At 40.8% G+C, this 12,897-nt stretch overlaps 1 protein-coding gene across 1 annotated transcript; it reads right to left on the bottom strand.

Annotated features, from left to right (window-relative positions):
* Positions 1-2,565: 2,565 nt before the first annotated feature.
* On the bottom strand, positions 2,566-6,675 carry LOC109053147 (transcription factor MafF-like). The gene is made up of 3 exons (XM_019070566.2): positions 6,473-6,675; positions 4,784-4,845; positions 2,566-3,960 (listed from the first exon to the last, which is right to left on the bottom strand). The coding sequence occupies exons 2-3, from the start codon at positions 4,817-4,819 to the stop codon at positions 3,517-3,519; spliced, it is 480 nt and encodes a 159-aa protein (XP_018926111.1). The 5' UTR covers positions 4,820-4,845; positions 6,473-6,675; the 3' UTR covers positions 2,566-3,516.
* Between the last annotated feature and the right edge of the window lie 6,222 nt (positions 6,676-12,897).

The raw sequence follows: 12,897 nt of genomic DNA, 5'->3' as shown, positions 1-12,897 counted from the left end.
GTGACCGTCCTTGACCACTGCAGGAAAAAGCATCTATCTAGGTTAGCCGAGCGGTTTAAAAAATAGATTTAGGTTACGCTTCTTAGTGTATGCTAGACTTTCACTGAGAAAGAACAGTCAAGTACCATCAGTTTATCAGTATTCTGTTGTCTGTCTGCTGGGAATGCGAAATTTGTATAATTTGAAATTTTAAAAGGGCACTCCACCCCAAAATGAAAATTTTGTCATTAATCACTTATCCCGGTGTCGTTCCAAACCTGTAAAAGCTCAGTTCGTCTTCGGAACACAATTTAAGATATTTTGGATGAAAACCTGGAGGCCTGAGACTGTCCCATAGACTGCCAAATAAATAACAGTGTCAAGGTCCAAAAAAGGTTAAAAAGTCATCACCAGAATACTCCATCTTCCATCAGACCTGCAATCTGGGTTATACGAAGTGACGGAAAACACTTTTTGTAAGCGAAGAAAACTAAAATAATGACTTTAATTTATTCAACAGTTTCTTTTGTCAAACGTCTCCTCTGTGTCTCTCCATATCACCATATGCTGCATATGCTCTTCTGTATCATCCGTGCCACAAGAATGCGCTGTTTCTACGTGTATTTAGCTTTGATTTGAAAGAAAACAGTGCATCCTTGTGGCACGGATGATACAGAAAGAGCATATACAGTGATATGGAGAGACACAGAGGAGACAAAGGAATTGTTGAATAACCCAGATTGCACGTCTGATGGCAGATGGAGTATTCTGACGATGACTTTCATACCTTTTATGGACCTTGACACTGTATGGGACAGTCTCAAGTCTCCAGGTTTTCATCCAAAATATTTTAAATTGTTTTAATCAATCAGAAATAACAAATTGATAATGTTGAAGACGTTTGGGTATTTTTTTATTTAAAATATATTATTTTTGGGGTGGAGTATCCCGTTAAAGCAGTGGTCTCAAACTCAATTCCTGGAGGGCCACAGCTCTGCAGAGTTTAGCTCCAACCAGCTCCAAATCACACCTGCTTGGAAGCTTCTAGAAATCGTAAAGACTTTGATTAGCTGGATCAGGTGTGTTTGATTAGGGCTGGGGCTAAACTGTGCAGAGCTGTGGCCCTCCAGGAATTGAGTTTGAGACCTGTTTGATTAGGGCTGGGGCTAAACTGTGCAGAGCTGTGGCCGTCATCATTTATTCACCTTCATGTCATTCTAAAAGTTTCTTCTGTGAAACACCCAAAACGAAAAAAAATCTGAACTGTTTCTTTTCATACAATGAAAGTCAGTTGAGTCCAAATCAAAATATCTTTTTGTTTTCCTCTGAAAGTAAATCATGTTACAGGTTTGAACAACCATGTGGGTGAGTAAATGATGACATAATTGTCAGTTTTGGGTGAACTGCATTTTAAATAGGTATTGTTTCTAGATATCCCACTAGAGGGAGGCATATCTCACAGTTGACACCCTTTATCTTTATGGGACATGCCTGTTATCCACTGGTCATTTGAGAGCCACGCCAAAGTCTCTCCCATTCTTCAGAAGCATCCGCCATTTGCGCTTTAACCTCCTCAGATAGCTAACTAGGCCCTCGATGACCAACCTTGAAGCTTGTGGTTGATTAGATAGCATCTTTGGAGTTACTTATTAACTGTCCTACACTTTTATTAGTACAACAGAGGCCAGTATAAACAATGCAGCTGGAACCAAGTACGACTATGTATAGGTACCTGCTTATAGTTACGTTAGTGTTTTGCAGTGTATACTTTATAAGGGGAGGATTTCTTTTAATAATAATATAGACGTTATTGTAACTTGCACTAAGCAGTTTTGTATATTTAGAAGTCTGAATATCCTAGAACCTTTTGGCAAGCTATTCATGTATGTTAATATTCAGAGAGTGGTTTAAAGTAACATAGGAAGCGCTGTTACATTTAAAATATATATATATTTTGCGAAAAAACATATTTTGAAGTTACACTAAGACATTCTTTGTACTATCTTGCTATTTTAAACAGAGCATTATGTATTACTTTGTCAAAGATTTTGCTTCTATTTTTTTTTCCCTTGATGCTCTGGCCTAGGAAACAATAAAGAATGTTGTCTGTAAACATTTGTGTGATAGTTTTTACTCAGTGAATACACATTTGTATATACAATATATACAACATTTATTTCAATTAAATGATATAAAATAGACAATGAATTTACCATAGAAAAATACAGATAATAAATACAAACATCAGTTGTTTTTTTTTTGTTTTTTTTTAGCTCTGCCCTCTTACAAAACATTCAGCACACTGTTCTGAATCACAAGTGTCAGGGACATGATATTACCAAGTAAGATTCTAAGTACTGAAAATGACATTGCTGACTACACTTAATAAAAAAAAAAATCACCAGAGATATCCACGTTTAACATGGCCGATCATTACCTGATCATACAGTGTCACCCTGTTTTACTGAAGTAAACCAGGCTTGTAGTCAGCAGGTCATCCTGACGACCACGGGTTAATGTAATGTGACATTATTTTTGTCTTTCACTTTCCTTCTGTCACTTTTCTTATCCTCCTTTTTTATCCTCCCCCTCCCATGTGAGCTGCAAGTGCTCACTTCTCCTTCTGGCTGGCCCTCTTCCCCTTTGTCCTCTATTTTCACATCTTCCTCAGATTCCCCTTTCTCTCTCCTTTCCTTCTAATGGAATTTTTAAAATATTCCAGCTGTCCAAAATATTCAGATACGTTTTAATCATAAATAGCAAATAATATATGGTCTTGGTTTTAAATACAAAAATACCACTACAAACAAGTCGCTCTAATATTAGTACAAATATGACCCTCACACGTACTGAATCATTTACGGGTAATAAGGCTGCATACCTTACCATTACTAAACTACTAACTCATTACAACAAGTAAACATTACAAAAAATACACAATAATTAAAACAATGACCCCAAACTAGTCGATCAGAAGTAGTATTTAGACCAATCACAGCTCAAATTACCTTCAAACATCTTATATTTCGAACACAAATAAAAATAGCTTCTATGTCTGTTGTTGAACATTTGTCTTTTATACAAACATTAAAATATATAAATGGCATGTACTGATAGATCTGCACGTTCTCTAGTCCCACGATTCATTAATACCATGGAGATAATCCACCAAAACTAACCAGCTTCGGAAATGTTGAAGACAAGTTGTTAGGACTAGGATTATTTTTTTTTTAACATGTTTCACCATCCAGAAAGCACCTTAATGGGCATAAATAGCATTAAAGCTATCTTTAGCAATAGCTTTGTGCAGACTTATACACTTGTCATGATATTCGAGGCCACAACAACAGTACTGAGATTACTCTTGGACATTTACAAGACTGTATATACAGTCTCTGTGTGTTTATATATTTAAGTGAATCTGTAATTCCCAACTGGTACTTGTTTTTCTTCCTGTATATGCGAGTATACATGGTCTGTCTGTGCGATCATACTGTGTACCTATGTGTGTCTGAGTATCCATGTGAGCGTGGTGCCCTAGGATGCTCCTTGCTCTCTGGGGGTGTGCACCTGCTTCGGTGACTTCACTATGGTAATGACGGAGGCTGTGTTCAGGCGGGGTGTGGTGGCCAGCAGACTGCCTCCTCCGGATTCCAAACCTCTGGCAAAGCGCTGCAGGGCAGCAAGACGTGCACCCAGCCCTTCCAGTTCCCGCCTCATGCCTGCATTCTCGGCCCCCAGCCGCTCCACCTCCCGCTGCAGCTCCTTCTTCTGCTGCTCCAGGGCTTCACGCTGGGACACGCGCTTTACCCGACAGCTCGCCGCGTAACCACGGTTTTTTAACGTGCGCCGCCTCTGCTTCAACTTCTGCACTTCCTCGCGTGACAAACCGCGTAAGTGCATGTTGAGCTCGCGCACAGACAGCGACATGAGCTCACTGTCGGACAGCACTGGGACGTTCTCCCCGCATTCCCTCTTCACCTGAAATAACGGGACATTATTTGCATTGTAAAAAATATTCTTGGTCAATATATTAGATTTACTGTTAAGAAAATGCAACTTGTTGCCGGAAAATTCACAGTAAAAAAGATGGTAAAAATATTTTAGGTGTTTCTGGGTGGAATATTGACGCCCAGCATACAACCATATATTTAATTAAGGGCTATAATGTTAATATACAAAAATATGCTTTCTACCTAAATGTGCTGTCAACCACTATAAAATAATAGAGATGGTAAAATAGAAAGCCACATGATGAATCAGAGTTCACCATAACTGGCCTGTCCATAAAACATAACCAATACTCCTTATATATACAGTTCACATGGCTATACACAGACAAAATGCCATCAGAGTAACACACAACACTAAAATAATAACTACTACAAAATAACAGAAAAACACCCTGATGTACATCACTGATAACAAAAACGAGAAGAAAAGAATTAAATATAAACATGTGATGTTGATGTCATGAAGTGACTTCTGGGAATGTCCTTTTTTTCCATAAATTATGTGGCAATCATTTTTATATAATGTTATCTATTACAGATCAGTGGTGGCAATTCATAGTTTTTGCCAGCAAATAAACCTGTACATTTAACAGTATTTACAGTAAAATTACATAAAACGATGGTACACCATTTACAGTTTCTCATCATATATGGTAAGGTAACTTACAGACAGTTTACCAATTATCAGGTTTTACTCTTAGCATTTTTACAGTATATTTTTGTACAAATATATATATTTTTTTACAGTGTGACAAAATTCACAAAAGTGTATTCAGTAAAATGTTCTTTACCTTCAGGGCTTTACTAGCTCTGCTGTCTGAAGTCATTCTCTGGATTTATGTATCCCTGAAACCTGTAAATGTCAAATAAACAGATTAAGTGAAAATGTTCATGGAATAAAGTCACAATATTGTGAATGTAGTCGAAGATAAAGGCCGTTGTAAGGCTTGACACAGCAAAATGACTAAATTCACACGTGCTGTAAAATCCTTGAGTGCTTTGCTTTTATAAAACATAATACGAATATCACAGACTCAAACGTATTAAATTGTTTTAACAAGTGGCATCTTCCACCAGAAGGTATAGAACCCTGACATAAAAACAGAGAATGATGTTATATACGACAGAAATAACAATCTGCTATGCGGGATGCGCAGTGATGATGATTTGCTTTCAGCTTTATCGGCACAGATTTGAGCAATTTCTTTATTTCTGAAAAATACTCTAATAGGATTACAGAATCAAGTTCTATCTGAAGTATAAATCTTTTTCATTTTATAGATTAATTTCTTTCCAATGAATTATTTTGAACTTAAATATACATTTTTTAAGATATCTGCATCAACCATTAAAAAAATATCGGTTGACCACTATGAACAGGTGTATCGTGTCATAGCTGGTAAAGGAAGGTGGGTTTTAGCACAGAATAAGGAAGAAAGAAGACAGGAACTAAAAGTTTATAAATATATAATGTGGCTGAGCAGTCAGCCTGCGAACACTCAATCTTAAAAACCATCTTATTTCATCTTTCTAAATCTAGGCTTCCCGTATCCAAAGAGTAGAACTTTTCTTTTTTTCTTGACAGTGAATCATGACTGGTCAAAGTCCAGATGCAGAAGTGAACGCTGCTGACCACGAGCTTCCCGTCATGCGTGTTAAGAGCGCCTATCATCCGCGAGCTGCTGCCTCAAATAACCGACGGAGCTTTTCCACAGAGTCACAGTGATTCAGCACAAGTCCTCCATTCCTGACTTCACAGCAGCTCTTGCCTTTCCTTTCGCATTTCGTCTTTCACAGCATTTATAAAAGTCCCAGTTACTCAGTCACAACAGATATTATCGCGCACACATAAACGGTTTATATAAAACTCAGATTTAGTAAACAACAACACGAGTTTTCCCTGAAACGTCTTGAGGTTAACATGCTCCATAAGAACTGCGTTACTTACAAAGCGACCATTTAATACAAATCTTTCAAATATTTGATTATATATAATTATTATATTAATTATATATAAGAATCCGTTCATTAACGTTACTTGTTCAAACCAAGATTTTGCTGACTAGTCGTTTCGCATCGAAAACAACATACATGTTTACACGTTTCGAGTAGTTCTGAACATAATACATACAGTTATGCTAATATAAAAATATATTTTAAACTTTCTGAATCGACATCATCTGAGCAGCTAATGTTATTTCCTTATTACGCGTTAGCTTGTTGCTAACAGTTACACCTAACATCGTGATAGTAACACGCCTGGTCGCCCTCACGAAGACTAATACTATTAAACATTTACAAAATACGACTAAATGATCTTAGTAGAAAATTCTAAACCATAACAGTATCAGTAGTGGATATTACGTTGAAACGAACACGGAGTGCGTGTACGTTACGTTACAGCAGGTTTGCTAACACCCCTCCGTTTCCTTAGTGTAAACAAATGTCGAAAGGAGGAATAAAAAAATAGAAAATCTTGCCTGGTATTGATTTATCCTCTTTGGGGATTTCACACGAAGCTAAATATGAATCAGTCCACGATTCTCACCGCTGGTTCGGTGTTTCGACTGACATACGTGATCGCAGCACGGCCCGTGTTTAGACGGACTAGAAAGCTAAACGCCTTTTTCCCGGAATCAGTCCACCATCAGCGGGCTGGATCCTTTCATTCACAAAAAACACACACACGATGACTTAAGGCTTTAAGAATGAGGGCGGGACCTCGGCACACACAAAAGTATCAGTCAACAACATTTTTTATTAACCCATTTAATCCCACCGACATTTATAGTTGAGTTTAAAAGAGTTGATGATGTATTTTGCACATAGTTGTCAACTAAATGAAAGTGTAGACTGACGTGAGCACCTTTACATGGTGTAAGTAGCCTACATATACACAGCCGTTTATTTCCAATGAATAAAAACTATCATCCATAACGAGTATAAATGTATCCAAGGAAAATAATAAATGTCTAATAGACTAAATCTTTCATTTTACGTTTTTAGCATGCTATTTGTTTTTAAGTGGAGTGGATTGGGGTAAGGCTAATGTAGGACCTTTTGAGATTTCACTTTAACACTTAATCAACTTGCTGATGACACTTGTTCATTTTTGAAAAACAAAGGTCCCTGTTATTCTGGAGGAACTCAAATTGTTCTCTGAGGCCTCATGTCTATTTGTGAATCAGTCTAAGAGTGAGATTATGGCTGTACACCAACTAGAAGACTCGTGTATATCTGGAATACAGGTTAAACAATTAGTTAGATACTTGGGCATTGTAATTAGTAAATCAGCCACAGAGAGACTAACAGAGAATTTTTTCGCAAAGATTACAAAAAACAATAAATATTTTTAACTGTTGGCTCCAAAGAAATTTATCTATTCAGGGTCGTGTATTGATTTCGAAGGCTGAAGGGATCTCCAGAATTGTATATCTGGCATTATCTCTTTATGTAGATTCTAAAATGTGTGCCGCAGTTAATAAAATTTTATTTAAATTTATTTGGAGAGGCAAGACAGAATAAGGAAAACCATAATCAGAAGTGTATCAGAAGGAGGACTAAATGCTTTAGACTTTGACACTATTAATAACATATTTAAAATTAATTGGATCAAGCACTGTCTTTGTGAAAATAACCTTCCGTGGTTCTTTATTCCCAATCTAATCTTCAAAGAATGTGGTGGTCTTAATTTTTTACTTGCTTGTGATTATAAATGCACTAAACTCCGAATTAAGTTGTCTAGTTTTCACAAACAAGCTTTGAATGCATGAGAATTAGTCTACAAACACAATTTCTCTCCCCATTCCAGTGTTATTTGGAATAATCAATATGTATTATTCAAAAACAAAACCATTTTTTGGAATGATTGGTTTAACAAAGGTTTAATTTTTGTTACAGAATTGATAAATCAGTCAGGTGACCTATATAATTATAATGAATTTGTTAATTATCTTGAGACAAATGTATCTTCTAAAGAATATTTCAAACTCATTCATTGTATCTCCCCGAAACTACTCTATCTTATAAAAAATGAAAAGATGTATAATCCTGTAGTTGGTTCTCTTCCTAATCTGACTGTTGGGGACCTTTCCATTTTGGTGATAAAAAATTGAATAATGTATATATATCAGAAGAATATTAACCAAAGAAAAAAAGTGCTTCACCTAAGGCAGTGGTGAAGTTGAAACAGGATGTCACGGTTCATGAATGCATTGTTTCCTGCTCGTCTCATGTTGACGTTGTTGCTGATTGTTTGATGTGGGCATTACCGCTGATCATCAGTTTTCAGCGGCAGCTGCATCTCATTCCCACAGCCTACTTAATGCCCGTTCTTTCGTCTCTTGTTTGTCAGATCGTTGTTTAAGGTCCTCTGTGCTGCATGTCTGTCTCCCTCCTGTTCAGCGTTCAGTCTTGTGGGTTTGTTCCGGTTCCGTGTTCGCTGTGGAGTACGTCATCATCGTCTGGATCCTTCATCATCTTTCACCAGCGCACTCTATTCACCATCTCTGCTGTCTATTGAGGTCCCTGTGCCACCCGCCGTCAGCTGAAGCCTTTCATATTTATTTCTGTCAATAAATCGTAACTTGCATTTTGCTTCCTGTCATCAATCCCTGACAGAACGATCTGACCACCTGATGGAAGCAGCGAGTAACCCCTCTTCATCGACGGAGGAATTTCTGAGCGCAAGCATTCGTCGAATGGATTCCCAGAAGAGGAATCCCACTGCGCCGCCCACGCCGACCGTTCCCCCCACACCACCAGAGGGCCCCTCCCAGCCGGAGCGCCGCCTTCCAGTTCCAGAGCCACATTCTGGTGAACCTAATTACTGCAGAGCTTTTCTAACACGATGCTCTATGCATTTTTCTCTCCAACCCAGGACCTTCAACAGTGAGCGAGCCGAGGTCGCATTTGTGTTAACACTGTTGACTGGGAGAGCGGCACTATGGGGGACGGCAGTGTGGGAGAACCAAGACCCATGCTGCGCCTCGTTCCAGACGCTCGCCGCTGAGATGAGACGGGTTTTCGATTGGGCCGTCACTGGGAGAGAGGCGGCCAGAATGCTTGTGGACCTGCGACAGGGAGAGAGATTGGTTTCTGACTTTTCCATCGAATTCAGAACATTAGCGGCAGAGTGTCAATGGAACGAGGAGGCGCAGTGGGACATGTTCCTGCATGGGTTGTCTGACCGCATCCAGAGAGAGATCTATGCTCTGGATCTTCCGACATCTCTCAATGGACTTATTGAATTGGCTCTGAGAGTAGATGCACGACTCTCCCGAGTAGAGTGACGGACCCTGCCCAGTCATACTTCTAGAGGAGCTGCTGGTCCACGAGTCAGTGGCGGGGATGCAGTCAGTCCCGTCTACGATCACGAGCCCATGCAGGTAGGGCAAGCTCGGCTTTCCCGGGAGGAGAAGGAAAGGCGGAGATCCCAGGGCCTTTGCCTCTACTGCGGGGGAGCAGGCCATTACGCTTACAACTGTCCGGTAAAAGGCCAAGCCCGATAGTAGCCTCATACTTACTATCGGGCTTGGCCTTTTAACGGACAGTTGTAAGCGTAATGGCCTGCTCCCCCACACCTCCACCAAGAAGACCTCATCCACATCTACGCTCCTCCCGTCAAGACTGAGATGGTCAGCACACACCCACGACTGTCAAGCACTTCTGGACTCCGGGGCTGAAGGTAATTTCATGGACCATGCACTTGCGCTTCAGATTCCCCTCAAACCACTCACACACAGGATCGCGGTACACGCTCTCAACGGCCAAGAACTTCCCACCATTTCACTCACCACTGGAGAAATTAACTCATCACGTCAGGCGACCACTCTGAGATCATCTCCTTTTATATATTAGACTCTCCTCTTGCACCCATAGTTCTTGGACACCCCTGGCTCATCCGTCACAACCCTAAAGTGGACTGGCAACTACGATCTGTCTTGGCCTGGAGCAATAAGTGTAATGAGTCTTGTCTTGTGTCTGCCTGTTCGTCTGTTTCTGTGTCTGTGTTTCAGGAGGAAGCAGTGGATTTGTGTAACCCGCGGAGTACCTCGACCTGAAGGAAGTGTTCAGTAAGTCTCATGCTGCTTCTCTTCCTCTGCATCGTCCCTATGACTGTGCCATAGATTTACTGTCAGGTAAGTCTCTGCCTAAAGGCAAATTATATTTGCTTTCTGTTCCAGAAAGGGAGGCTATGGAGAAATATATTTCTGATTCTCTAGCTACGGGGTTCATCTGCCCTTCCTCTTCTCCAGCGGGGGCGGGGTTCTTTTTTGTGGGAAAGAAGGATGGATCTCTGCGACCTTGTATTGATTACCAGGGACTGAACAGCATCACGGTAAAGAATACTTATCCTTTGCCGTTGATGTCTTCAGCCTTCGAGAGGTTGCAGGGAGTGTCGATCTTCACGAAATTGGATTTACATAATGCTTATCATTTGGTCCGCATTAGGGAGGGGGATGAATACAAGACCGCTTTTAACACCCCCAGGTGGCACTTTGAATATTTGGTCATGCCTTTTGGTTTGTCCAACTCCCCAGCGGTCTTCCAGGCATTCGTCAATGACGTGCTGCGAGATATGGCCGATCAGTTCATATATGTCTACCTGGATGAAATATTGATTTTTTTCCTCTTCTCTCCAGGAACACATGCAGCACGTCCGACAAGTGCTTCAGAGGTTGCTAGAGAATGGTCTTTTTGTCAAGGCGGAGAAATGCATTTTTCATGCACAGTCTGTTCCTTTTCTGGGGTACATCGTTTTGACTGAGGGAATGCGTACGGATCCTGAGAAGGTTAAGGCTGTGGTAGATTGGCCAAGTCCAGATTCTTGTAAGGCCCTACAGAGGTTTCTGGGGTTCGCCAACTTCTACCAGTGTTTTATTCGCAACTTCAGCCAACTAGCCGCGCCTCTGACCGCCTTGACCTCCCCCAGAACTACGTTCAGGTGGTCAGACACAACCGAAGCTGTGTTTGCCAAACTGAAAGGTTGCTTTGTTTCAGCCCCCATCTTAATTACCCCTGATCCATCACGTCAGTTTGTGGTGGAGGTCGTCTGAGGTGGGGGTAGGTGCAGTGCTATCCCAACGTTCTCCCACAGACGACAAGATGCACCCTTGCGCATTTTTGTCCCTTCGGTTATCCCCTGCCGAACGTAATTATGACATTGGTAACCAAGAGTTGTTGGCAGTCAAGTTAGCATTGGAAGAATGGCGCCACTGCTAAGAAGGCTCCGGGGTACCTTTTATAGTATGGACTGATCACAAGAATCTAGAATACATTAGAACCGCCAAAAGATTGAACTCCAGGCAGGCTCGGTGGGCACTTTTTTTTCCCGGTCATTTTGATTTTACTCTCTCGTACCGCCCGGGTTCCAAGAACATCAGACCCGATTCTTTATCGCACATTTTTGACCGTTCTGAACGCCCGTCTACTCCCGAGTGTATTTTACCCGAGACATTAGTGGTCTCCACACTCACATGGGAGGTCGAATCGAAGGTCAAGATGGCCTTAGAAGGGGTAACACCTCTGCCCGGTTGCCCACCGGAATCAGTTATTTGTGCCAGAGGGATTACGGTCCGACGTCATTCAGTGGGGGCATTGTTCCAATGTGGCTTGTCATCCAGGAGTTAATTGTACTAAGTTTTTGGTCAAGCAACGATTCTGGTGGCCACTTATGGCTCGCGACATTCACAATTCTGTTTTGGCTTGCTCGGTTTGTGCCACTGGTAAGACCTCCAATCGACCCCCAGATGGGTTACTTTAACCGCTGCCGGTCCCTTCGAGACCCTGGTCCCACATCGCACTGGATTTTATTACCGCCCTCCCGCCCTCTCAGGCCAACATGGTAGTTTTGACCGTGGTGGACCGGTTCTCGAAGGCGACCCACTTTATTCCCTTGCCCAAATTACCCTCAGCCAAGGAGACAGCATTGACTGTCGTAGATCACGTCTTTCGCTTACATGGCCTCCCGACAGACGTGGTTTCCAACAGGGGACCCCAGTTTGTGTCCAAATTTTGGTGAGAATTTTGTAGATTGCTGGGAGCGACTGTCAGTCTGTCCTCAGGGTTTCATCCCCAGAGCAATGGTCAAACTGAGAGAGCCAACCAAGATTTGGAAAGGGTGTTGCGATGTTTGGTCTCCAAGAATCCTTCCTCATGGAGCCAACAACTGTCAATGGTGGAGTACACCCACAATATGTTACCAGTGTCATCGATGGGCCTATCTCCATTCGAGTGTAGTTTAGGGTACCAGCCACCGATTTTTCCCAGTCTGGAATCTGAAGTCGCGGTCCCCTCCGTTCACGCCTTTTGTCCAGAGGTGTCACTGCACATGGGCTGGAGCCTGCGAGACTCTACTGCAAGTAGGGGCGCCTGCTTAAAAGGATACTTGATGTATTAGAAACATGATTGATATGTGATATAGGATGCAGAATTTTGATTTTATTGTTTTACAGATTCAAATGTCTTTGCATTCCCCTTATTGTTATCTCAATAAAAAAATTAATTAAATAATAATGTAGGACCTTTTTGCAATTTTGCAAAATGTATTTTCATATGAAGTCAAAACGATAAATCAAAATCTTATATCATGCTCAAATCAGGGACATTATGTTTTGGGTTATAAATAGGCCTAGTTTTATTTTAACCAAGCAAGCTTCACATTTAACACTCCTGGTTAAATGTGCATACCCATGGTTAATTAATTTAGTAGGTCTACAGTGTGTTCTGTCCTCATCAGTTTGTTTAAAAAAATATATATAGTAGCCTGTATGTTAACATTTGGAATGTTAAATACAACTATATAACAGAAATAACATACTATTTAAAACAATACAAAAAAGTCTGATTTCTGGCAGCAACAATAATAATAACCATGTAATGAACATAAAATTGGACTTAATAA

Source organism: Cyprinus carpio, chromosome A12, assembly GCF_018340385.1.
Source record: "Cyprinus carpio isolate SPL01 chromosome A12, ASM1834038v1, whole genome shotgun sequence".
Classification (NCBI taxonomy): Eukaryota; Metazoa; Chordata; class Actinopteri; order Cypriniformes; family Cyprinidae; genus Cyprinus; species Cyprinus carpio.
The sequence above is the reverse complement of the archived record's forward strand: the minus strand, read 5'-3'. Positions and strand labels throughout refer to the sequence as shown.